At 37.7% G+C, this 26,913-nt stretch overlaps 2 protein-coding genes across 6 annotated transcripts; both read left to right on the top strand.

The window, feature by feature from the left end:
- Positions 1-2,412: 2,412 nt before the first annotated feature.
- Positions 2,413-8,480, top strand: morf4l1 (mortality factor 4 like 1). Of its 2 annotated transcripts, XM_060877927.1 has the most exons (13): positions 2,429-2,577; positions 3,390-3,447; positions 3,556-3,602; positions 3,706-3,773; positions 3,992-4,078; positions 4,368-4,448; positions 4,566-4,591; positions 4,720-4,808; positions 5,152-5,253; positions 5,510-5,598; positions 5,964-6,136; positions 6,650-6,734; positions 8,063-8,480. In XM_060877927.1, exons 6-13 carry the CDS (start codon positions 4,390-4,392, stop codon positions 8,145-8,147), a joined length of 708 nt encoding a protein of 235 aa, XP_060733910.1. In that variant the 5' UTR covers positions 2,429-2,577; positions 3,390-3,447; positions 3,556-3,602; positions 3,706-3,773; positions 3,992-4,078; positions 4,368-4,389; the 3' UTR covers positions 8,148-8,480. The 2 variants fall into 2 exon arrangements, with proteins under 2 accessions (XP_060733909.1, XP_060733910.1); XM_060877926.1 differs by lacking the exon at positions 3,390-3,447 and having other exon boundaries at positions 2,413-2,577.
- A 1,290-nt stretch (positions 8,481-9,770) lies between these two features.
- On the top strand, positions 9,771-25,619 carry uacaa (uveal autoantigen with coiled-coil domains and ankyrin repeats a). Of its 4 annotated transcripts, XM_060877922.1 has the most exons (18): positions 9,771-10,087; positions 10,863-10,990; positions 13,154-13,242; positions 13,384-13,448; positions 13,989-14,046; positions 15,631-15,701; positions 16,196-16,302; positions 17,929-18,110; positions 18,989-19,023; positions 19,364-19,414; positions 19,608-19,673; positions 19,824-19,851; positions 19,932-19,972; positions 20,293-21,414; positions 22,510-22,650; positions 23,299-23,489; positions 24,878-24,943; positions 25,263-25,619. In XM_060877922.1, the coding sequence occupies exons 1-18, from the start codon at positions 10,040-10,042 to the stop codon at positions 25,312-25,314; spliced, it is 2,541 nt and encodes an 846-aa protein (XP_060733905.1). In that variant the 5' UTR covers positions 9,771-10,039; the 3' UTR covers positions 25,315-25,619. The 4 variants fall into 4 exon arrangements, with proteins under 4 accessions (XP_060733905.1, XP_060733906.1, XP_060733907.1 ...); XM_060877923.1 differs by lacking the exon at positions 23,299-23,489; XM_060877924.1 differs by lacking the exons at positions 23,299-23,489; positions 24,878-24,943; positions 25,263-25,619 and adding an exon at positions 22,824-23,289.
- Positions 25,620-26,913: the final 1,294 nt, after the last annotated feature.

Below are 26,913 nucleotides of genomic sequence, written 5' to 3'. Positions count from 1 at the left end.
TGTACTATTTCTGTCTTTATTCTAAATATATGCTCTTATTTTTTTTTTACATGGCACTGTTTGTGGATCTACGTTTGGGATAAGTTGTTTTCAGGTTTGTTACCCTCAGTAAATATATGCACAAACCACTGAAGAAACAAATACCTTTGATTAAAGTAACGGCCAACATCCAAACCACAGGAAATCGGCACAGCAGCGGAGGTTGTCAGTTCCTCCAGGGCAGCAGGTGTAAATAGGCCACTCACTGAATGTATAGTCTATGATTCTTTTCAGCTTCAGAATTATTGGCACCCTTTGGTAAAGATGCGCCAAAAAGAAATGCGTCCATCACGTTCCACTGAGGTATAAATGTGAGGTGACGGCAAAAGGATAGAATACACAAATGAAATGAGTTCTTTGTAAATCAGGCTATAAAGTGCTATAATACAACATGGTGTAGGGGTGAGTGGGGGTTAGAAGCTGTGCTGTTTAAACAATATTTAGTATGTTTAAAGCATTCAGAACCGTAATGATAGTCCTGGAACTATTCACAATTGCAATTTCCCCAAGTGCACAGTTTGAAGGATTAGAGTGGCAAAAAAAATTGTTCTTTTTTCTGTCAACAAATACTTAGCTTACTAAGCCTCAATACTTAGCCTCAGCTCCAGGGTTAAGTATGGGAGAGGATCTGTGAAAATGTGGAGCTCTTTTTGCTCCAGAGGCCTTTGGGAACCACATTAGGATACATGCCAGGAGGTTCTGCCAGAATCTGTCTATATTTGCCATGAAGTTATAACAGGGTTGATCTTCAATCAGGATAACGATCCAAAACGTGCCCAGCTCCACACAAAATGCTTCAATGCTTACAGAATCAAGCTTTTGTTCTGGCCATCCCAGTCCAGTGACTTAAGCCCTGTGGAACACGAGCTGAAGTGCAGGGTTCACAGGAGGAGGACAGATTCAGTATTGAGAAGTGGGCTCAGGTTCCTTGTTCTGTACTTTCATCGGTTTTCATTATAGAAGATTTTGAGGATGTTGAAGTTGGCAAAGGGAGATAAAGTACAACATGCAGATTCTGTAGTAACTGACACATTGTATTGTATGTAAGAAAAATATACATTAATTAATGGTTAGATTTTTTGACTAACAACGCTATCAGTATTTAGCTTTGCATTTTTTGTTATAAATATTTCAGAAATATCACTTGTCTCTAGTCAACTGTCTCACTCTCAAGCCTTCAGTCTCATACTGTTGAGCACCATCTAGTGGTTCTCTGTGATAGTGGTTCAGCTCCGACATGCAATTATTAAACAACAATAACAGCAATAAAAATATACTTATTCTAAAAAAAAATCCCATGAGAAATCACACTTTTACTTATACATAAAGGTGTGACAGCGAGAATAAGTAATAGTGCAGGCAACAACAGTATTACAGCACTATTATATACAAATATATAATACAGAAGGCAAAAAATCAACTACCATAAATAAAAACAACAGCAAAAACAACAAAAATAATAATAGTAATACTACTATTACTAATAATATTAATATTATAATTATTTTATATAATATAATTATATTATTATAATAATAATAGCAATAATACTACTACTAATATAATTATATCATAATAATATTAACAATAACAACAACAACAACAATAATAATAACAACAATAACAACAATAATAATAGTAGTAATAATAATGATAATAATAATAGTAATACAACAACAACAATATTATTATTATTATTATTATTATTATTACTATTATTATAACATATATTATGTTATAATAGTAGTAATAATAATAATAATAATAATAATAATAATAATAATAATAAGCTATTATTGTTAGACAAACTAGATTTTATTGATTTTATTTAATTTACATTTCTTTAAATGACCTCCAGCAGATACGTTAATGGTTGTTTCATCAGGTCCGAACCCTCATTTATCATTATGGAGTCAGAAATAAAATACACCATTATTAGGCGCACTACCGCCACCTACTGGACTCGTTGTGTTATGTTTTATATCTTATGTTACATATACAGGACATATTTTCATATATACATAATACATGTAATATTGAGTACAGTATATGTTTACACACACACACACACACACACACACACACACACACACACATTTATATATATATATATATATATATATATACATGTGTGTGTGTTTACATTCTATACGCTTTATATAACATGAATTCAACTAACTGATGTATTTATATGCAGTGTTTATAAAGGTTTATCACATTAGTGTTAGCCTAAAAACAAATCTATAATAGGTTCCGGTTTAGAAAAAAATCCGCGAATTGGAAAACGGTTGTATTTAAGAGATTGTATCGAATACGGGTGGGAAAACAGCGCGTGCACGGTGGAACAGTGCGTTTGAGATGAAGTCACGTGACACGGGCGCCAAATTAATGCGTCAGGAGAGGAGACGTAGAGCGGCGCCTTCACCGTATCTGAACGGACTCGGAGCTGGCGATGCCTGGATTTGATTTTCCAGCTATTTTTAGTGCTTAAGCTGTGAATGGCGCCTAAACAGGACCCTAAACCTAAATTTCAAGAAGGTAAGATGTGTTTGATAGCTTTATGAACCATGGAAACGAGCTCACGAGCGCGCCGCTGCAGCTCGCACAATGGCGCGCGCGCACAAACGAGTCCCAGTGTACACAAAGCCGGAGGGGGAGAAAATATCAGAGCTGACAAACTACTGTTTCACCTGAAACAACAAGTGTGTATGATCTCGCACAGCCTTGTTAGGAATCGCTAAAAAATATGACCAAAAAGCCTGCTGGCGTCTGTATGAGGATACGTTTAGCTCGCTAGCTCGTGAAGGCTAGTTAGCTACGCGCTTAGCCACGATAATAACACGTATCTGGTGCTATTAACTAGCTTAAATCCATGGTAGTGAAATGTCACTTTAGTTTCTGCGCTATTGCTGATTCTGGGTTATATATTTTGCCACTGCATGTTCATTTTGCTCTTCTAACAAATTAGCCTAAATGCTAGGTTCTGCGCATGCGCGTTTTATTTGGCCAAAACTCATGGTTTATTTGAACGATGGAGGAATTTTCTGATCAAGAGAGAAATGTCTGTAATAATTCATGCCTTTTTCTTTCTTAATGCATCTCAGCTCAAGCCATCTGTCACATGAAGATACAATATTTCTTACCTTCCATCATGTTTATCCAGATTCTTTGAATGAATCTGAATGAATCATAGTTCCAGCAAGAAGCTTTGCAGCCACACAGTATTAAATTTTCAGGATTTTTAATTTTTTTTATTGTAGACAAACATGAGCTTGGCTTTACCTGTAAATGACTGAGGCAGAACATAACGTTTTTACTTTACTCTTTTCTGTGTGATTTCCTTCATATAGAAACAGATTTGAGATAAATTAAAGACTGTTGGTTAGTTCCATGGACAAGCAAGTGAAGGTAGATTTAACCAGAGTTAGTTTTTATATAAAAGTCCATCATGTTGCATGCTTGTGAACTGGCGATAGCAATCTTACCTTTTTTTTCTTCCATTGTTCTGTTTTTCAGGTGAACGAGTGCTGTGTTTTCATGGGCCGCTGCTATACGAAGCTAAGGTACCCAAATCTGTTTTTTAAGATGTCTTCATGCTGTTGAGTTCTTGCATCGTTCATCTGACACTCATTTGTCATGTTTATTTTGTTTTTTTATTTTTTGCAGTGTGTAAAAATCAGTATCAAGGACAAGCAAGTCAAATACTTCATTCATTATAGTGGATGGAATAAGAAGTAAGACTATCACACTTGCATTTTAAAATGCTTCTCCATTTCTGATGTTCCAGTTAAAAGGAGAAAAGCATTGTGTACATTTTTTTGACTTCTGCTATAATTTTGTTACAGCTTTAATATAACTGATTGAAAGACTTATTCACTGGTGATTTTTATATTTTTGGTTTATTTTTTTTTTTCAGTATAAATGTTTCACGAATGTCTCCTGTTCTTGTTAGTTGGGACGAATGGGTTCCTGAAAGCCGTGTACTCAAATATGTGGACAGCAATCTGCAGAAACAGAAAGAGCTTCAAAAGGCAAATCAGTGAGTTCTCTTAGTTGCTGCTCAACCAATGAGGTTGGAAAAAACCCTTGGTGTGTACAGTTTTACTTGTTCGTGCTTAACTTTTGTTTTTGTCTCCTGATTTATGATCATTTTGCTTTTTTAAATATCATGTATTTTTTGAGGAGTTCTTATGCACTCTGTTTACAGTGTGAATGAAAGGTTCTGTACAATACAAGTCTTTCTTGATGTTGCTCTGAAATACATTTTAAAGCCATGATTATGTTTTAATCATGGGATCATGGGTTTAAATTAAATGTCTATTTTCTAGAGACCATTATGTTGAGGGAAGGATGAGGGGAGTTGCACCGAACAAGAAAATAGCTGCTGTGCAGCAAAAAAATGTTGATGTGTGAGTTGTTTTACTTGATTTTTTTTGTCTCTTAGCCCAAGTGGCATTTTTAAAATAATCAACCGCTCAGACGTAATACAAATAAAGTTAACTAAAATGTTTTTTGTTTTTTTTAAGGAAAACAAAAAAGAACAAACAAAAAAGTAAGTATAATATAATATAAAATATATAATATTTTGGTCAACATTTCTACTTATTTCTGAAGGAGTTACTGTATATAATTTAATTGATTTGTAACAAAGTTCACTGATGTTTTTTGGTTCACATCTAGCACCAGGAGCTGGAGAAGGGACCAGCACTGGAGAACTTCCTCACCCTCCACGCAAGAAGAGGGCACGCGTTGACCCAACCGTAGAGAGTGTATGTTAAGTCCTATTTTGTCTACTAGGTCACATACTTGTGTGGAGTCATTCAATTATAATTTTTGTGTGTGTGATCAATAGGGAATGTCATTTCTTATTGCTAAACACTACTTGAATTAGCCTTGTAGTTTCTTTACAAAACAATAGAAACATCTTGGCAGTCTTAGGCAGTATAGAGTTGTGGAGTGTGCAAACCTTTTTGAAATTTTTCCCTGTAAATGTTTTCCACTTTTGAGAAAATTTAAAATAAATAAAACCTTGGGATTTTGTCTGTAACAGTTCAACGGTTTTGGCAATCCACAAGGTAAAACTGGCTGTTAATGGGACCTGTTTTGGTTTAGGAGGAGACCTTTATCAATCGTGTGGAAGTAAAGGTGAAGATTCCTGAGGAGTTAAAGCCATGGCTGGTTGATGACTGGGACCTGATCACTAGACAAAAGCAGGTGCTGGTTAAAAGCCTCTCAATCATTTTACCCAAAGCTGCTCTGGCGATTAGCAATATCTTGCAATATCAATTCTACAGTTTCTTACAAGTTCACTATATAATTTCCCTACCTTCTGATCTTAGAAGATCTGTATTAGATATTGTGTGTGAGACTAAAGATAAATCATAGTGATTCTGTAGATGATGTAACCGTAAAATGAAGCTTTGTTGTAAATGTTCACTTTATGATTGCGACTGTGATATTATGTCTGTAGCTATTCCACCTGCCTGGAAAGAAGAATGTAGACATGATCCTGGAGGACTATGCAAGTTACAAGAAATCAAGAGGAACCTCTGATAACAAGTATGCACAATTAATAAACGGAAAGGCATGAAGTTAGTTAGCGTGTAGTTAATGGAATAGCCACATCTTTGTGGTTCTCAATAATAGGAATCTGGCCTGGCCTTTGTCCTTAGAGAAGTTTTCATTAAATGTATGTTTCTGGTAAGTTTTAATTATTACTATTTTGAGCAGTTTGTGACAGCCAGTGTGTTTTCCTTGGAAACCTGTCCTGGAAATGGATGGAAGGGCATAATTACGTTTATATAATCTTAAAATCTGATCTAATATAATAAATTGATCCGAATTATAATAAGTTTTTGTATAAAATTTACTGTGTTCCGATGTTTTTTGTTTGTGATGAAGTTTGTAACGGTGTCTTTATTTAGGGAATACGCTGTGAACGAAGTGGTTGCTGGCATCCGCGAGTACTTCAACGTTATGTTGGGCACGCAGCTCCTTTACAAGTTTGAGAGGCCACAATACGCAGAGATCCTGGCTAATCATCCAGACACGTCAATGTCACAGATTTATGGGGCACCACACCTGCTGCGGCTTTTTGGTATGCATTATTAGCCAAATTCTTTACTGTGATGATGCTTTGTAGAACAGTTCCACCCTTATCTTTGATTTATAGTTGCTGTGATAATCAGGAGAACAGAGTCCCATAAGGCCAGTCTTTTCCCATGAAAAATATTACTGCTGAGGCATCTGTGGATATATGTGAGGTTCAGCCAGTGTTCGATAATGGTTCATATATGGGGCATTCTGGGGAGGTGTGTGTGTAAAAAGTTCACTGTTCTTCCATAACAAGCATTAAAGCATCAGCTTTCCTTAGGTTTGACCCTTATAAACATGCAGGAAACCACAGTTTAAGCAATGACCATAAATCAAGATTTAAAGGGACAGGGAAGAGCTTCTTAAAAGAGGGATGATGATGATTTTTACTTGTGCTTGAGGTTTTTATAAGCATCCAGTTAATATATTTTAACCTGTGTACATGTACAAGTTAGATAGTAGGTAAACCAGTGTTTACACCTTACTCACATGCTCCTTGCACCCCTGTGCCTGACAGTGAGGATTGGGGCCATGTTGGCTTACACACCTCTTGATGAGAAGAGCCTCGCTCTGCTGCTCAGCTACCTGCAAGATTTCTTAAAGTAAGTATATATTAATACTACTGAAGCTTTTAAGATGTCCTATTTAGCGTATTTGCAGTGTTTTGTCTTGGCTAAAAATGAGATTAACTTGCAGTACAGAGATGAATGGGATGCGGGGACAATGTAATTGAATATTGAGTTAGAGGGCCATTGGAGAATACATCACTGTGAGTGCATTGTTACTTTAATTGGATCACAGATTTCTGGGTTGACTATTGAGTTGGAAAGAGATCCCCTCTGGTGCTTTAGGGAGATTCATTTATAACTCTTGGATCTGTGTTGGCCTCCAGAGTTACAGTGAGGATGTGGCCAGAGTCTTGCACAAAGCAAACAAGATTATGATAAATCTGAGTTAAAATGTAACTTGTATGATTTGTATGGAAGTCCAACTGAAGCCAGACAAGTGGTTTAGAAATATTGCATCATATGATTTTGGCACATCTGGGTTTCATAAAAATCTGTTCAAATAATAATAATAAATATACGCATTTACAAATCAGTCATAAGTTGAAGCCTAAGTTATGACTAGCCAGAAAAGTAAAATTAGTCTTTGATACTTTCTGGAGTTTTGTGGACACTCACATACACTTCATTTAAGGTCAAAGAACATCCAGTCTTTTATATTTAATGCTGTAAAACATCTACATGCTTTTACTTATAACGGCTACACGGTACACTGCATGTCTTGTTTTTTGCTGCCACCACTAGGTGGCATAAAGTTGTCATCTGTGTGTGTGTGTGTCTTGTGTGATTCTCATTAACACAATCTCTTGAGAAAATGCGGTTGAAGGTTTGTAGGATTTGTATGGAATTTTTGGTGTATCCAGCAGATGATTCCTTTTTGTTTCAAGGGTATTTTATGTATACAAATTAGTAACAAGAAGGACTAGACTTGTTGGCATTCCTGGCAACATGTTTGATATCAAGTTCTACTTGTTCTCTATCTTGAAATTAAGACGAAAACTCTGCCATCAATCACGTTAGCAAGTAACCACAAAGTCGACTATTTCCCGTTTCTGAAACTGAAAACGCTGACACTGGAGACTATCTTCCAAAAACGCCACTTGCATAAACATCTCCTCACAGAAACTTTCACAGTTATCAGCAATAACACATGTTTGTGGCTAGTCTGCAATCTGTTTTTATGCATATTATTTATTAGAATTGATAACTTATATAATTGAGTGTATTCATTTAGTTCTTTGATTTGCATTGAACCAATCTACTTTAGGAGCTGCTGTTGAATATCATTCAGGAGAGAAAACAGCACTGTGGTTTAAAAAAATAAAAATAAAAAATAGTTGTAATTATGATCCATTTGTTTGCAGGTATTTGGTAAAGAATTCATCGTCTCTTTTCAATGCCAGTGACTACGAGGTTGCACCACCAGAGTACCACCGCAAGGCTGTGTGAGCACAAAGCCAACGATGATCTGTGGTGCTGAAGTTTCATTACGGAATTTTATTTTTGTTTCTTTTTAAAACCCCTTTCTAAAGGAAACCCCAGAATCCAGTGAAAGCCCTAGCACAGTTTGGTTGACTAGAAGGTGAATCAAGACTGATAGCAGCCCATTGAACAGGACTAATACTAAGGCTTATCGGAATGCTGCTCACTGTCCAGGTGTTGAAATATTTTGGTTTGTATACACTGATACTGTGTGAGAGAAGCAGAATCAAGGTTAATACTGCAAAAGAATTTTTTTTTAAATATATATAGTATGTTTATTAATAAATTGTCCTTCTCTAATATGGCTCTGTCATTTTTCTTTGCTGTTCTTTGGCAGTTTTCTTTGATTATTAAATAATGCTAGTGTTTGTCTACTTAGAATTTATTTACGAAGGTAAGCTGATGTGTATACACACTTTAATATTTTATGCAGGAAGAGGTGGGGTTTTTTTTAAAGGCACATTTTACAAATTTCCCTTTTGGAAATGTGTGTATACACAATCACTGTCCACTTTTATTAGGAACACCAGTTATATAATCTGATCGTGTGGCAGTGGCGCTGACTGGAAGAATCTGAGGAATCTGAGGCTCTCCTATTTTGTTGGCTGACAGGAATGGATGACAATGTGGTTTTATGCTGTTGTAGCCCATGCTAATACATGATTCATGTTTTGCACATACTTTTAGCAATACTGTGTACACTTACAATTTTTTTTTCAGTAGTGTTTACCTGTTGTTACAGTTTGACAAAAGACCTAGACATTAATATCCTTCAAATATTAAGACAAATACTTTTTATTTTTTCTCTCTCTCTCCTTCTTCAAGTGGTCTACATCCATGGTTCTTGGGGCTGAACATCACAACCCACCAATATCAAAGTTATAGTGCATTTAAATGATGTCAGATGTAAACTAATGCCAGGCTTGAACAAAACTGCTTTTATGTGAGGGGAAAACTTCAGAAATATTAGAACTACAGTATGAATACTACTACTAATAATATAATAACTTCAACAAAACAAAACTCATTGTAGACATTTAAACAACCTGAAGCAGAATGTCTAGTATTTGTTTAAAATGAGACAATAATGCGGGTATATATATTTTTTTCATGGTCTACAACAGCGGTGTCCAATCTTATCCGGAAAGGGCCTTTTGTTGGTGCAGGTTTTCATTCCAACCCAACAGAAGCCACACCTGATTCGCCTGTTTAATCAGTTGTTCTTGGCTTTTAGTAGACTCTGGTGTGGCTTCTGCTTGGTTGGAATGAAAACCTGCACCATACCGGCCCTTTCCAGATAAGATTGGACACTGCTGTTCTACAAAGTTCTCCAAAATATCTAATTTACCAGACACGCTTATCCACAGTGACTTACAATTTATACAACTGAGTAATTAAGTGTTAAGAGCTTTGCTAAGAAACCCAGAAGTGGCTGCTTTGGTGGAGCTGGGATTCGAACTGACGACCTTCTGATCAATAGTCCAACAACTTAACCACTAGGTTAAAGCCAGGGCGAAAGGAATTGCCTACCACATCCCCCAATAATACAGGATATGACTCAGTGCAACAGTAATAATCACACGACACACACCAACTCGAGATTTCCATGCACATGGTTTTGTGTAGTAGATGTAAGAATGGAGATCATGTGAAATGTGTATAGTCTGCGACCTTCGCACTGGGACTTTAACCTGCACGCTGGATTGTATTCCTCTGTTGGTGTGTGTTGGAAACACGCCAGTGTGAGCGGCGGAGTCTCAGTGACTACACAGGAAAAAGCGCTGATCCTGTACAACTTCTGTACAACAAGTGTACTGACTCGGCTACGTGCTTCTGATAGCTAGCACTGTTCTCCAGCCATGAAAAGTCTGAAACAGAGACTGAAGAAATACGAAGCGTCAAACAGCGTGAGTAAGATTTCTTTTGAACAGGTTCAGTGTTATCGGGTACTTTTTTAGGCACTGAGAGGAGTTTAGGAAATAGCTTTGGCTACTGGCTAGCATCCTGAGGTGGGGTTTCAGAAGGAACATTGGGTGTGGGTTCCTCAAAAAGTGACGAATTGGTATATTTTATTTAAAACTCTAAGATTTTGTTGTTGTTGTTGTTTTCTTTAGAAGATACCGTTTTAAAGAAATATGTATATTAAAAGCCTGTAGCTGCATTTGTTTGTAATCAAGGTGGCTGTCAAAAGCCTGTCAGGTTCAAACCTGACCGTTAAACTGTATAACCGTTAAACTGTATAACCGTTAAACCGTATAACCGTTAAACCGTATAACCGTTAAACTGTAGAAACCAACCGAAAATTCTGGAAAAATCTCACATCTCATATTAAACCTTTAAATGTATTTCATCCCTATATGTATTTGAGTGTTTTAGAAGGTGTTAGTGTTAAAAATCAGCAGTGCCTGAAGTGTATACAGATTATTACCCTTAAAACTTGCCTTAAATTGTTCTGCTAGGCTGATGATATTCTGGGTATTTAAAGATTAATCCCCTTAACAACACCACATGCATGGTGCATAGTGGTTTTAAGGTTTTTCCCCTATAAATCCCATTCTCATAAAATTCAACCCTAAAAATCTGATGTCTCTGGACATGAGTCACGTGGATGGAATTCAAGACAGGTCATTATTTGCTGTTGTTGCTTTAGTATCTAGCTGTCATGTTTACCTGACGTTACAGACGACAGACTGGAACAAGTATGATGAGCGTCTGTTGAAAGCAGTGGAGGATGATGATGTGCAAAAAGTCACCAGCACACTCAGGAAAGGAGCAGTCGCCACTAAACTGGACGCCGAGGGCCGTTCTTCGTAAGTGTCAGCTTTAAATCTAAAGCTCCTTTAATCAAATAAAAGACGGTCGATTTCTTTACTTTGGCTGCCATGAATTTCACAGAAGTCATCCAGTATAATGAATTAAACACTACTTAAATACATGTGCTACTAACTTCATTGTGTAGATGGGATGTGGTATCTCAGTGGTTAACTTGTTGGACTACTGATCGGAAGGTCATGAGTTTGAACCCCAGGTCCACCAAGCTGCCACTTCTGGGCCTCTGAGCAAGGCCCTTAACCCTCAGTTGTAAATCACTCTGGATAAGTTTGTCTGCTAAGTGATGCAAGCATGCTAACCATTTGTATTTTCACTTTCTCTCATGTCTTACTCACTCATTTCTTGGCACCAACATTTGCCTTTAATTACAGATAAAGTCTAATGAGTATATAGTGATGAATTTAGCTTCTGATGTATCCTCTGTGATGCTCAGTGACTGATACCTTTGAGGTTCCTGGAAGTGTCTCTTTCTACAGCACGCATGCTTTTATTGAGATCTGTTTTTAGCTAAAACGTTCTTATGTCATTTTTTAATGACATGATTTCATACCCCTGTCTTATATCACCGTACAGAGTTTTATAGTGCTTCTTTTTACAATTAAAGGACAATAAAAAAAACTATTAAACTATATCTTCATCTGCAAAACCTCAGGTAAGTCTCTGTAACAAATAGTTGACTGTGCTTGGAATATTAATGAGGGTGGGTCATCCTAAAAATCTTTTCTTTAACATTATTTAAACATTATTTTTGAGTTTTTTGTGAGAATGTACCTGACACTACTCCGTATCACTGTAATGAATATCTTTTGTGTGCTTTAAATAGGGAGGAATTGGACCAAACTGTTTCCTGCTGTTATGGAACACAGCAAGACAGCAAATATTTTAGCAGATTTAGTTAGTTAAAATACAGACAGGTGACAAATTACAGGTTTGGTTTGTGTTTTGGTGTAAGGGGCATTTTGCTGGCATGGTTTGGGTATTGGTTTGTGTTCTGAAATGGACGGTCACCGCAAATAAGTACAGAGTTTTCTGATTATTCATCTTAATCCTATAAATTCAGAGACCTGTAGAATCAGTGCTAAGATGCATTAAAAATGTTCTGGTGGTTTGTGGTGGCACCTTTTTTTAAACGGAAAATATTTAAACAATGTAAAGTTTTGAATATTATACAATACATAACCTCACTTTCTTTTTGGAAACAAGATCAGTAAAAACAGTAAGATCATCAGCTTAGCGTTCTTAAGCATTGACTTTTTAGTATTAAATCATCAACGACAAGGCAGTATTTTAATGCCATTACTAGGCTCAACCTGTTTTACAAGATTCTGGCCTGAAGCTGAACTGAATGGAATATTTTAAGGCTTTAAGAATTAGGTCATGTCCCTCATTATGTTTGAAGCAAACAGCAAAAGCTTTAGACCACCTCCTTTCTTGATTACACCAACATACAGTACATGCCTGGCTGTGGAAACTAATTATAATAACTGATAATAACATGAAGTAATAGGGGCACAACAGGAAGGGTTGCCTCCTCAAAGCTGCAACGTTGTCTGTTTATTCCAATCACCCAAAAAATGATTCTGCTAGGTGGTGTAGCTACTCTAAAATTGCTAAAATTGTGCAGTGCGATGTACTGATATTTGTCAATGCTAGTGGGCCCAGAATATGCTCCTGATCCACCTCAGCCCTCTCTAGGCTAAAGTTGGACATAATGTTATAGCTAATTAATCACATAGCTGAAAAGGAATGACTGAGTGAATGATGATAACATGTTTCATCCACCCTCGTCTCCACCTCCCTGCTCTCATCAAGTGAAAATGCTGAGCTAGCTCAAGCTTGTTTTGAGCTCACAATACGGAGGAATACAGCCGAGTATCCTGTTCATGCCAAAATAAGTTATTTCACACAAGGACATATGTTATTATTAATGTATTAGATTGTTTTTAAACAAATATTAAAATAAGGACTGATCCAATCTGTATCACGTAGTGCCTTTTCTGTCTCTTTTCTGTTTGTTCTCCTTTTTGGCCCTTGTCTTTTTCTTGGCTTGATTAATCTTTGAAACCTTCTGATAATAAATCATTTGCCATGAAATGAGGAATATAATCTATTTAAATCTAAGAATTTTCATTTCAACACAGGCTTCACCTCGCAGCAAGCAATGGCCTTATAAATAGCCTCAATGTTTTCCTTGCCCACGGTGTCAACCTACGCACAGCAGATGCTGCTGGTAAGAGTCATTCTTTACTCTAAATGAAGCATTGTACTTGATACATGATATGTTTTACTTCTGCACTGATTCTGGCTCTGCAATATGTGACCAAGCATATGTAGAGCATGTCTGATACAACAATAACATCTTATTCTGCAGGTAAAACAGCATTGCATCTTTCTTCAAGAGGTGGGCATTCTGCCTGCGTGCAGCGACTGGTGCAGGTATACCAACTTTTGCTTTCAATCACTAACAATTGCAGGAAGAATGGTCTGTGATCTAACTGCCTCGGTATGACAAGTTATGGTTGTACTGTGTTTGCTGTTAATAAAAACAGTCCTGCTAAAAATGTACTTTCAAAAGCCTGAACAAGACCTAGTGGCAGCTGTATTGTTCTTCTTGGTTGTGTACAGCCTTTGTGCTTTTCTGCTTTTGTTCCCTCACATTAAATACTTTAGCTGAGGCAAGGTTAGAGCAGGTTTTTGAACCATAGCAACGCTACCTCTTCAGTGTACTGTAAACAGTAAGGAATCATAAAAAGCTACTTTGGGGTTAAGGAAGATAACGTTGGTGTTCCTTTCTGAGTGAAACACGATAGCCTTGACTAAAGAAACAAAAGTGGCATGACAAAAATGTTATTGTAATGCAAAAACACAATGAGTTTTTAATCATCGTTGGTGTCTTTAAATAATAAGAAAGTTATTTTTACGATTGTGGTGTAAAAAAAATAAAAGATATGAGTGTGTAATTACACTTCGTTGCAGTGTAAAAGTCCTGTAGACAGCACAGATCTGCATGGGAGGACAGCTTTACACGAAGCAGGTGAGCAGAACATCTAACATCTCTTGGATGTCTTTGTTTCCGACATCAGCTTTGTTTATGTTTTCCTCTTTTATTCATTCATTTGTTCCCCAAACATTATTTCTGCATCAAACTAAAGACAGCAAATGCTACATTTCATATTTTCCAGATCAATTATGCAATGAAAAATAATATACATGAACTAATTCTATACAATATTACCTTGTGACTTTGACCAGGTCCAGTATAAATCTTTACACATTTAACAGCCACTTTTAAGAACTATAAATCAGACTAATACAGGGTAGGACTTGCTGTTCTCTCAGAACAACCTCAATTCTTCATGGCATGAATTCCATGAAGTCCTAGTCCATGTTGAGTCACATATTTGCTGCAGGTATGCCACATCCAAAAGGTGCTTTATTTAAAGAAATGTATTTATTAGACAGCTGACAGGTAGTCACAAAAGTGTAGATGAGGAATGTGTTATGTTGATACCTGTAGATCAGTTTACAAATAGAACAAAGATTTTTAAAGGAATTGATGAATTGTGAAGGTGAGCAGCGCTCTGATGTGTCCTCCATGTGATTTCTAGATTTAATCTAGTGTAATAGCAGCAAAACATATATTCTCTCTCCAGTGGGCACCGGGTGAGGATATTAATGAATGCTTGCCCCGTTAACAAATCCTTAGCAGACCGGATCAAACATTAAGGTTTGCTAAGTAATATTTTTCTTAAATGAAATTTAGCTTAGTCTGGGATGATATTTTGGTTTATTTCCTGCAGTAATCACTGTCTTGTGTTTGAGATATATTCACAGATTTCTTTGACAGTGTTAAGTCTGGCTCACACTGTGATTTGCTTGTCAGACTGTACACACATGATCCAATGTCACACTGTAGGATCTCAGTTGTCATCATTCCAGACTGTACGACGGTGAAAATGGTGCAAAATCGGACACACACAAGAAATCTTGTTCATGAAAAACCTCAAACCCAAAGTCTCAAACCCACATTCTCTTGCTAAAATGGCAGGTAGAAGCAAATGAAAAGAATCTGTAGCGTTAATTTTATGACAATCCTTGATGAGAAAAACATCTTTAATGAAGTAGATTAAAATTGTACATCAGCCGGGTCGGCGCTCCTGTTGGTCCTTGGTGTGATGCTCATCGTAGAAGATGCCACACCACAGGTAAGTGCCTGAAATCTTCCGACACTGCCAGAACGTCATCTGAGTTAAAAAATGATTGCAACGGCTGTCGATGACCACATCATACCAGCGATCCAAGACTACAGATTTTACCCCAGAAGTTTGTCTCAGACAATCAAATTGTGGCCAAAATCGCACAGTGTGAGCCAGGCTTTAAATTTGGTGTTCATAGTTATTTTGTTTTGTTTTTTGTTAGAATTGTATTTTCAGTTATTCAAAACCCTGCTCAGTTTGAGCATCAAAACAATTTGGCACTCAATGGATGCAGTAACACATGACAATGCTTCTCTATGTAACCAATTTGTATGATTATGATCATGATAAACATAAATATACACTCAGCATGATGTATAACTCCACATGATGTTCATATTAGCTTGTTTTTTTTTTTTCAGCTTTTGCAGGACACACTACAATAATCAAAATGCTGTGTGGCAGCGGTGCAGCGGTCAATTCTGTCGACAAGGTAAATACAAAGCTTGGAAATGCTTGGTTAAGCATTTCACTAACTTCACTAACTAACTTAACTCAGCAATAATTAAACCAAACCTTGGCCTTTCCTTAGCAAGAATAAAAATTCCCCTTTACTTGCACCGTGACTTTCCCGGTCCTTGAAGCTCTATGTATATCTCCCATAATTGCCGCACCTTAATATCAAACACTTGTAGTCATAGCAGATGGCTGCTTGAATCTATTTACATTTGCTACCATCCTTACACTGACGATACACTGTAAAATTTATTAATGATTAATTAACATAAGGATGGAAGAATCCACTTCTGTTTGTAGCATCTATTTTATGTAGTTAGTCGCTGCTGAAATTGCTAATTGCTTTTAAAAACAAAAATAAAGATTTCAGTGTTTACACAAATCCTTCGCTAGTGAGAAAAACATGATTACATTTTATTAATGCTGGTTTTAAGCCAAAAATCTATCCAAAATATTTTGTATTTCCATCAGGATGATCGTACTCCTTTGATAATAGCAGCACAGATGGGTCACAGCCGAGCTTGTCAACAACTTTTAAACTGTGGAGCTTCTGTCAATCTGCGAGACAAGCAAAATAAGTATGCTCTTTATTTATACTGTTCTTATTTACATTCTGAATGATGGACCTCTATAAGGATCGGCGTGGTTGCAGGGTTTCATTACACTCATGCAGAGTTAAACTCATTAAATGACTGCTGACATGACTGTACTGTATAGAGTAGCTTTAGTCTGTGTTGCAGCCAATACAGAACATTTGGCACATAGGGAGGTTTGAAGTATACTGTAAATATTGCAGGTTAACGGTTATGGGATTGGCAAGAAAAGGGTTGATTAAGGGTGTGTTTTTTTTTTTAACAAGAGGGTTTTGCGTGCTCACACAATACAAGCTTTATCTTGGTCTGAGTCACTGTTTGAAATTACATTTATTTATATTTTGGGAAATAAAACCAATTGTATTATTAAATGCAAGTACAATACATAATAATGATAAATAATGCTCACATATCAAAACAGAAAAATTGCCTGTGTTCTCTTGGTGGGAGGAGTGGTATACTTTCTCTCTCTCTCTCTCTCTCTCTCTCTCTCTCTCTCTCTCTCTCTCTCTCCTTTTATAGGAAGAGCTGGCTAGTGGGTGAGAATTGGCAGGTGGCCAAACCTAAGAGAAATATCAATATTTGCTCTTCTTCCATAATAGCTGTGTTTCCTGTTTGACTAATTAAGAATACTTATTTAAGAAGACTTGTTTGTTGTGAGGTCATCCATCAGTATAGAGTTCAATCAACATGAAGAAGTAGTTTTATTAGATTTACACTCAGGGCGAAGCAGCTGGTGAAGTGTTGAATTGTGCTTCAGAGAAAATAAAAACAGAACTGTAGATAAAACAACACTGCAATTTTATGTTAGTGTGTTTACAGTACATGCAGAATCTGTATAAATAAGGTCAAGTTCAGGGCATTGTCTGGTGTGCCTTTAAATAAGGGACTCAAAGGCATAGAGGCAACGAATAAACTTTTGTGCACATTTATATAAAAGTTAAAGGGAGTGTCTCCATCAGCGCACTTGCTCCCTTAGTCTTGAATTACTAGCTCATGTACATGAGTTCAGGCACTCGTAAGGACCATGGTTAACTACACATCGGACAATAAGGACTCAATTTCCATTGACATGACTACATTCTCAAGTTGTATAAAACTTCCCCACTGGCATTTATCAACAGGCAGGAATGATATCTTTCTGACTTTTTTTTGTTTTTCATTTAAGGTACATTATGAAAAACACTTTGATTGCTCTGTTACATAACCTTGGCACATTTCTAACTATTACAACAATGATAACAAGTTACCTACATTTGTAGATGAAGTTGGCTGAAAGGTCATCTGCTATTTTTTTTTTTTGAGCTGAGAAGCTTCAGAAAATACGACATAATTTCCAGTAATACAACACAGAGAGCATTGATTCTCCCTAGTTTTTTTGTGATCAAGACAGCAATTAAAACGATTAAAATGGGTTATACCCTGATCCGTGCTTGAACTGTACTACTGAACTAAGGAGCTGATTGAAACACACCCATGGAGATGAGCCATGGGTCATGGTGCCAAAATGTGCTCTGAAGATCTGATATGGGCATTAAGGTCTCAATAACATTATCTGTATATATAAAGTTCTGTTCTCTCTTGTGTGTGTTTGTGTGTGTGCGTGTGTAGGACCGCCCTCATCTTGGCCTGTGAGCATGGTTATCGTGAAGTAGTGGAGGTCTTGCTGAAGCATAAGCCAGATGTCACTGCTGTAGACCTGCATGGCCATGACTTATGCCACTATGCCCGGCTTAGTGGAGACCAAGCCTTGATCGTGATGATCAAACAAGCGTGGGATGCAGCCAGCAAAGGCGAGTCATCTAAAGCAAGCAGCAGCTTAACTATAGGGAAAAAGTTGTACCTGGCAAGATCTGGCAAGAATAATATTGTTCTAATCCATCCCGTTTCTCTTCCTCTGAAACATGGCTGTACATGTAGCACTTACAATACATTCTTTTGTTGATTAGAGTCATTGCTGAGATATATCAGAGCTAGGTGATATATATATGGACACATCATCAAGAAACTGTACTCAGTTGATCCTAAAGCCAGGAATTTTTAAAGCACAATGACCTTCGGTGTTGGTTTTCACACTGAATGACAGTGCATCAGCACTTTAAGCTAAAAATAAATGAATTTGACGAGAAGTGGTATTCACTCCTACTACTCGCCCTGCTTTCCTTAAGACTTTATGGGTGTGTGTGTTGGCGCATGTTGTGTTTTGTTAGATGTTGTTGGCACATGTCTATGAATGAGCTTAGTAAAGAAAAACGTGTGAGATGGATCAATATTTCAGCTGACTGGCTTTTGGTTGTAGGCCCCTACTGAGTACATTAAAGTAGTTTCTCTTCTGAATCAGTATTCTGATGTATTTTTCAAGTGCTGACTGCTGTGAAATTTACAACACCATAAAACAAAACCTCAGTGGAGGTAATTGAACCACAGCCACAAATGACAAGACTTGTGTTATGACTCTGGCTCTGGAACTAGCCCTCAGTATTGTTGCTCAGTTAAATAAAGAAAAACATATATGAAATTGTTATAGACCTTGTACTAAAATATTGAACAATATTATAAGATTATTGAATAATATAATAGAATTATAAATATATTGCTCTTGCTTTTTTTCTCTCTCTCTTTCCTTTTTTTTTTTTATTTTTTAATTTTTTATTTTTTTATTTTGCTTTAGAGGCTTCTAAGACCGGTCCAAAGTTACAGCAGCAGGTAAGAATGGAATGGGAAATCCCAAGGGCTGAATTGTTATTAATAGGTCTTCTTTTAAATGATTTACTGGTGTTACAAGCTGAATATTTGACATGTCACACCTGCCTTTCTGCAGCTTGGTTTTGCTTTGGTTCACAAACAGAATCTGAACAAAAGCTCTTCTCCTGGTTCTCATCCTTCTGTCTATTAATCTTACTGCAACCTAGACTTCCAAACCTCTAATAATAATCCAGTTGAAGACGCAACCCAGTTTTGTTCAGCTGTGTGCGAATAGGCGATGTTCATTCTCTGCCATGTAAAAATCAGTAATAAAAAATGAATGACTTGTTTTTTTCTGCAGAGGTCAGTGAATAATGAAACTCATGCACTTGTGAGGAAGAAGAGTGTGCAGGTAAGCAGAATATTGCCTTTTGACAACAATAGTGATTCAGATATGATCCTATAATTTCTTCTGCTCATATCTGCTATTTATTTACTGTATGGACAGTGTGCTTGTTCATTTCAAATGTTAGTGTAATAGATTATAGTATCATTGATATATAATATACACTTTCACTGACTGAATGATCAATTTCTATTCAAAGGCTCCTGATAAAGGCCAGTTTTCAGGTGTCAGCTTTCCTAACACGGTTTCACCACAGCAGCGTACAGTGAGTAACTAGCTATAGGTGAATGGTGGCTGATGGAGATTAAGCCTGGCACCCAGCCAGACAGTTTTTCTCCACTAAACCTGCAGACATTTTTTTCTGTAGCATTTAGTTACATTAACCTTTCATTAACGACTGTTATCTTAATTACAGAACGAATATGGCAGCCACTCAGACATTGGTAAGAGTAGGACTATAGTATTGTAATCAGTACAACATGGTCAGCCTGCTGTTTTGAACTTCAATTTCTGTGTCTTCAAGGAAAAGAAAACCTGCAGAGTTATCATGTGGATTATGCACAAGTACGTCTCTTTTTCTTAGTTCTACTGTGTCTTCTTTATATTTAAAAATCTTTGTATTCATTATGACATGATGAACATGACTTTCAGCCACTCCGTTTTATATACCCTCTCTACCTTTATCTGTCAATTTGATTAGGATCAGGAAGCAAATTTCTGTAATGTGGGCAAATCATAACATTTTCTCTTAGACATGTTACACAGTTTCAGCTATGAGTATGTAATCTGAAGTTAAGCTCTTGTCTGCTCAAAGAGATCTGCTGAAAGAATATTTCACCAGACGAATTACTGCATTATCAATTCCTGAAAAAAATCTGTTTCAGGTTCGACATCATGCCCCTCATTCAGCAGCTCCTGTCTCATTCAAATCAAAGGAGGTGCTGGCTGGTGAAACTGAGCTCCTTAAGAGGGAGCTGTGGGAGATGAGGAGGAGGCATAATGCTGTCCAGGACGAGCTGCTCAGGTTGGATGCAGCTCTGGTCATGCGCACTCAGGACTATGAGGAACTGAGGAGGAGCAGTGAGCGAGCATTACAGCAGGCTCATAGTCGCGCTTGGGAGCTGGAGGAGGCGCTGGGGGAGGTGCAGCGTAGAATGGCTGGGTCGGAGGCCAGGGTGAGGCAAATGCAGGGACATTTGGTAGCCATGCGTGAGAACCTAGTGGAGGAGCTGAGAGTGCAACTGCTTGAGACCAGAGCAGAGCTACATCAAGCACACGAGGAGCTTGGCCAAAGCAAGAAAGAAGCTGAGGAGCAAAAAGAGAGGAATGACAAGCTCCTGCAGGAGGTACACAAACTCACTGAGGAGCTGCTGAAGAAAGAGGACACAAATGCACTGCAGGCAAGGTTGGCAGGTCAGGAGGCTCAAAGAAATGAAATGGCTTGCAAGGAAACACAAACCCCTTCGGAATGGAAGCCTTGTTCTCCAAAAACCACCATGACAGATCTTACGATTGAGATCCTTCAGCGAGAGATGGATAGGAAGAGCTACATCAGCCTAGAAGAGCATGAGTCTGTAAGAAGCTCACTCAGTAATGCACTTCAACAGGCACAAAGCCAGGTTCAGGAAGCACTGCTGAGGCAGCAGAAAACCAATGAGGAAAATCAGAGTCTCATTAGAGAACTACATGAGCAGAAGACAGAGCTGGACACCTTGCAGGAGGCCCTTCAGGCCCGGTTTGTGCCAGTGGCAATGCTGGAGATGAAGGAGAATGAAGTAGCTCAGCTTAGGCTGGCACTAACGGAGATGGAGAAGAGCAAGGAGAGGGAGGAGGAAAGCAAGACGGCAAGTTGTGCTGAATCACAAAAGCAGACTCAGGCTGAGCAAACATCACAGAGCAATAAAGACACACAGACTGAGGGAACTCTGGGGGAAAATTCTACCACCACCTCTATCAACTGTAAGGAGGAGAACATGCTATTAAATGCTACTGAAGGAAAAAATAAGGTTTGAAGAACAAATTCAAACCATTTTTATATTTAAATATATATTTCTAATAGCAGTATTCACTCATTATTCACTAATTCCATTATCTGTAACACCTGTACACCTGCACTTTTAACACCTGCACAGTTATCCAATAGGCCAAACATGTGGCAGCAGCACAGTGCAAAAATCATGCAGATACAGAACTTCAGTTCATATTAATATCAAATATTTGGAACAAGGGAAAATGTGTTCACAGTGACCTTAAACATTACATGGTTGTGTTGGTTCCAGTTGGGCTAGTGTGAGTATTTCAGATACTGCTGGTATCCTGGGATTTTCACACACAACAGTTTATGAGCTCTGAGGGTGGAAATGTCTTGTTGATAAAAATGACTTCTGTCAGAGAAAAATGGGCCAGATTTGTTCCAGCTGCCAGTAAATATGTAGTCCTGTAATGCCAATATAATACTCTACATGGTGAGAAGAAGCATCTCAGCATACACAAAACATCGAACCGTGAGGTGATATACACATCAGGTTCCAGTTCTTTCAGTCAACAAAGACAATCTGAGGCCATCATGGACAGAGACTCACCCAAACAGAACAATCCTTAGATTCTTGTTCCGGTCTTGCTATAATGAAGCTTATCTGCATCAAGTTTTGGTGTGAATTCTGAGATGTTCTTCTGCTCTTCTTCATGGTTGTAAACAGTGCTCATTTGAGTTACTATAGACTACCTGTATGCACAGATCAGTCTGGCTATTGTTCCTCTGACCTCTTATTAACAAGGCTGTTTCCACCCCAGAACTGTTGCTCACTATCTGTTGTCCCAATGTATCCAAATCCCAATAGAGCAGAAATTTCTGAAATAAACCAGACACTCAGACAGACAATTAGATGCTTTTTCTATATTCTGATGTGTACAGTAAACTCGACCTGTATCTGCATGATTTCATGCATCACACTGCTACCACATGATTTCTGATTGGACTGGGGCAGGGTGTGAAGGTGTTCCTATTTTACTGGACAGTGTGTTACATTTGTAATAGCTATAGCAGCATTTCTGAGCCCTACCAATTTTTTTTTCTTTCTCGAACTGTTTTTCCATTTCAGGATTCAGATATAATAGTGGAGACTGAAGGCCAGAGGGCAGCTCAGAACAGCTCATCAACTCCCAGCAGTGTCTGTAACCTTGTGCACTCAGACTGCACCATCCTGCAGGCACATATTAACAGCCTACAGCAACAGCTAGAGGTCAGTCACCTTCTCTTGCAAACCGGGTAGTTTAAAAAACCTCTCTTCTGCTCTGTTCTCAGCACATACAGGCACTAATCCTGCTTTGATTGTTTGAATTTCATCCACAATATTTTACATCCACACTTTCTGTAGTGTTTACTAATGAATGGTCTGACTCTTTGGATTGTAAGAAAATAAATGTAAGAAAATAAAATGATGAGGGCGAAGATCTTAATGAAGAAGAAGTTTATACCAGCGTAGCAGTGACAAAATACATGAAGTACTTTGGGTACATCGGATTCAGTAAGAACACACGACAAATCCTGCTTAAGCATGTTATAATGTTTTTTTCTCTTTGTGGTTTAAATGAGGTTTCGATTTAAATGTGTATTGAGCGTAAGAACTGAGTGTCTCCCAAAAGGCTGGGATACACATTGTTATCTAGCCAGATGTCTTTAAATGTTAATCATGGTCACGTACACCTTGGCTTGGTTTTGTACAGTTGTTATCACCCAAATGGTCACTTTAAATGGTAATTTGTACGTAATGATAAGTGGTCACATAGACCCTTTGTTTATTAGCGGTCCTTCGTGTCCTGCTGCCGCTCCGTTACTAACAATTTTCATTCATCTTCTACCGCTTATCCGAACTACCTCGGGTCACGAGGAGCCTATCTCAGGCGTCATTGGGCAGGATACACCCTGGACGGAGTGCCAACCCATCGCAGGGCACACACACTCTCTCATTCACTCACGCGATCACACACTACGGACATTTTTCCAGAGATGCCAATCAACCTACCATGCATGTCTTTGGACCAGGGGAGGAAACCGGAGTACCCGGAGGAAACCCCCGAGGTACGGGGAAAACATGCAAACTCCACACACACAAGGTGGAGCCGGGAATCGAACCCCGACCTTGGAGGTGTGAGGCGAACGTGCTAACCACTAAACCACCGTGCTAACAATTTAAACAAGTTTATTTATTTAGAGTTCTAAATGTATTACCTTATGATACTTAAGCCTTTTTGTTAATGAGCACGTTCTGATGTGTATCTTGGAGTGGAATCTGGGTGCATACAATCTGTAATTTCTTACAGGATTGAAAGTTGTTTGACCTTTCCGATACAAAACACTAAATGTCAGATCATTGCTTCAAATTTTCACATAATCTGTCAATCAAAATCATTACACTCTCAACACAAACCATTCTTTTAATAGGAAATCATTTTGATACACACATGCATTTTGTTGCTGCATGCCAGTACATCTTTTATTTTGCTTTACAATGATGGGCATGAGCTGGGGGATGTGGCAGCCTAATGGCTAATGTGTTGGACTTCTGATCGGTAGGTCATGAGTTCAAAACCCTGGCCCATCAATCTGACACTGCTGGGCCCCTGAGCAAGGCCCTTAACCCCCATTGCTCAGTTGTATAAACTGGAAAATAAAAATGTAAGTCACTCTGGATAAGGATGTCTGCTAAATAGCAGTGTTTCAAAAGTAGCTTAGATTTATTCAAGTGGCAGAAAATGGAAGCCACCTCACACCCACATGTACACATGAGCCTGATGTCTACACAGACCCTCACTAATTGATGGCACACAAATTCCTACCTAACAAGCATTTTGTTATTTTACTCACATACTGGTGTTTTTCCTTGATTTTGCCGCATATTGTTGAGAATTGAGATGCCTTGAACTGAATTACATTTTCAAGTGCTTATTGAGCTGAAACGACTGACAAAAACCCACTTAAATATCGTCTTGCACTTACTTCCTTACACTGGATCTTTATTTCTTATTACGATACAAGGAAGAACTTGACTTTGTCTCTTGTTGATTTCATGTACGAATGCTTGTTTTCTTACACGAAGAAGCAAGAGTTTTTAAGAAGTTTACATTTTTGCTAAATGTCACAATTGTGATGTCCAGGCAGAGATCACGCTAAAATCCCATTCTTATTTGTTTGTCACAGTCATATTTGTCTAACAGACATTAGTGGGGTTTCTTCCTTGTTTCAACCCTGTAACTCTGACTAACAGAACCTCACCGGCTCTCGATCTTCACAAACACTTCCTTCTCCTGTGTGTACATGCCAAGGTCAAGCTTTCTTGCCTTATCTGTAAATTTCTGCTGTAGAGTCAACAGAGTCTAATATCATTGATCATGCAGAAAGTATTTAGGAAAAGCTTATTGTTCTATTAAAAACATCCTTACATGTTCTTGCTTTCTCTCTCTCAATAGACCTCCGAAAGACATTACAGGCAGGTTCTTGGTATCTATCGTTCACGTCTTCTCAGTGCAGCACAGGTAAAATTATTTAAATCTTAGAATTAAATAAGAATTAAAGTAATTAAAGAATTAAAGAACTATAGAATTAAATCTTGTACTATATCATTCCATATGTGTTTTTTTTCTTCACACCCAACCTTTAGATTCACAGTAGTTACTAAATATTTTCGAGAATCATTCTAAATACTATTATATGTATATGTATTACTATTTAATGTGTGTATTATACTGTATGCTTGAAGGTGAATCATTAAACAATATGCTTGGAGCTGAAGGGGTTAAATGCTTGATCAAAACAGTTTTAAATATAGTTAGTGACATATTTCTTTTCTTTCAGGGCTACATGGATGAAGAGGCCAGATTGGCACTGCTTCAGATTGCCCAAATGAGACAAGAGTGTGTACATTGATCATTGTCTGTTTCTGTTGGACTGTCTACATTATTCTCTCTCTTTCTGAGTGTGTGTGTGCATGCATGCATGTGTGTGTGTGTGTGTGTGTGTGTGTGAGAGAGAGAGGTGTAAGTGTATTTCTGATGTAATTAGGATTGGAAGTAGATTTGAAATCTATTTTAAGCTATGTATGTGCCTTTTATAAAATATTATTTAAATATATAAAATAACAATTATTTTATATAATGTATAATATGTACAGGTTGCTAACTGTTCTTTAATAAACAGAAATTGATTGATTTATATGTTTTTGCCTTCTATGGCTTCTTCTAAAGAAAATCTTCAGTCCTTTATCTTCAGGTTTGTTTCCTTAAAGTTCTTTTTTAAACATCTTATTATATTATAGAGCTTTGAGCTTTTGTTTTTGATTCAGGTGTTCAAGAAGCTGTTATTGTTGGAGGAACAGCACTGACCTCTTGTGGTTTCTACTGCAAACTAATTTTGGGTGAGGAAACATGGAGGACTCCAAAAAAAAAAAAAAAAATTCTCATTTTGTATGATTGCTTCGCAGTTAAACTAACCTTCATGGACTAGTTGAGTGTGTTAGGTGGACCTCGTCTGGTGTCTGAATGTGAGGTGTAGTCTGGAATCACACAACAAATTTATAGCAATATTTATTAGAATTATGTCCAGTTTTTCCAGGAAAGACAATATTTGCACAGTCAATAAATCCTACCCTCTTATATATGCGCAGTATTTTCTATATCACGTCTGAGTCATGCTAGTATTTTTTCCCCATCATGGTCCTGTGTTTTGAACCCTCTTAGACATTCTCCAGAACCTTTCCCCATATGGCCTTCGTTTAAGCTGTAACCTGAGAAATGAAGCCTTGTAGCCTTATGTTCACCCCAGTACAGTCATCCATCTGCTTTTTTATTTCTATTAATAAGATTGATTCTTTTAAGTATAGCTCTAATCCCAGTGCTCACACTCACACCTACATTTGTGTTTTCCATTCTGTGGCTGAACAGAGTTATTGTGACCAGCGTGGTTTTCTTCACTTTCTCTGCCTGGGTGGCTGTACTGCAGCTGCAGTTGGTGAAAGCAGTATTATGTTGTGAAAGAAAAAAACCTTTTGGCATTACTATGTTTTTTCCACCCAAGGCTGGAGATTTTCTGCAGGAGAAAGAAACTTAATATGCCATTTAACTTTGAAGGCAAGCCAGCCACATTCCCCTCCTCCACCCCTTCACCTCAATTTGTTCAGTTGAAATCCACTTCCATGCTCTGGCCATTATTGTGAGTTCTGGTTTATATTTAAAAGGAGCACAAACCACAACATTGGTTTCTAGTTTAGTTCTTTGCGGTCTGATCTGTCAAAGCTGTTCTCAGTAATTATGGTGAACGCTTTTCAGTGTGCCTGGAGATTTGCCTTTAATCAGATTTCCAGTGCCGTAACCAGAAGCAGATGGCTGCATTTGGTTTGGTTTTGCTCATATTCTTTAGTGCTCTTAAAGATCATAACATGGCATTTAACAGCCTCCTAACAAGTGTTGGCTGCATGTGGCTCCACCCGTTACTCAAGGCCTGTCCCTTC

The sequence above is a fragment of the Tachysurus vachellii genome, chromosome 9 (genome assembly GCF_030014155.1).
Source record: "Tachysurus vachellii isolate PV-2020 chromosome 9, HZAU_Pvac_v1, whole genome shotgun sequence".
Lineage (NCBI taxonomy): Eukaryota > Metazoa > Chordata > Actinopteri > Siluriformes > Bagridae > Tachysurus > Tachysurus vachellii.
This window is presented reverse-complemented; position numbering and strand designations above follow the sequence as displayed.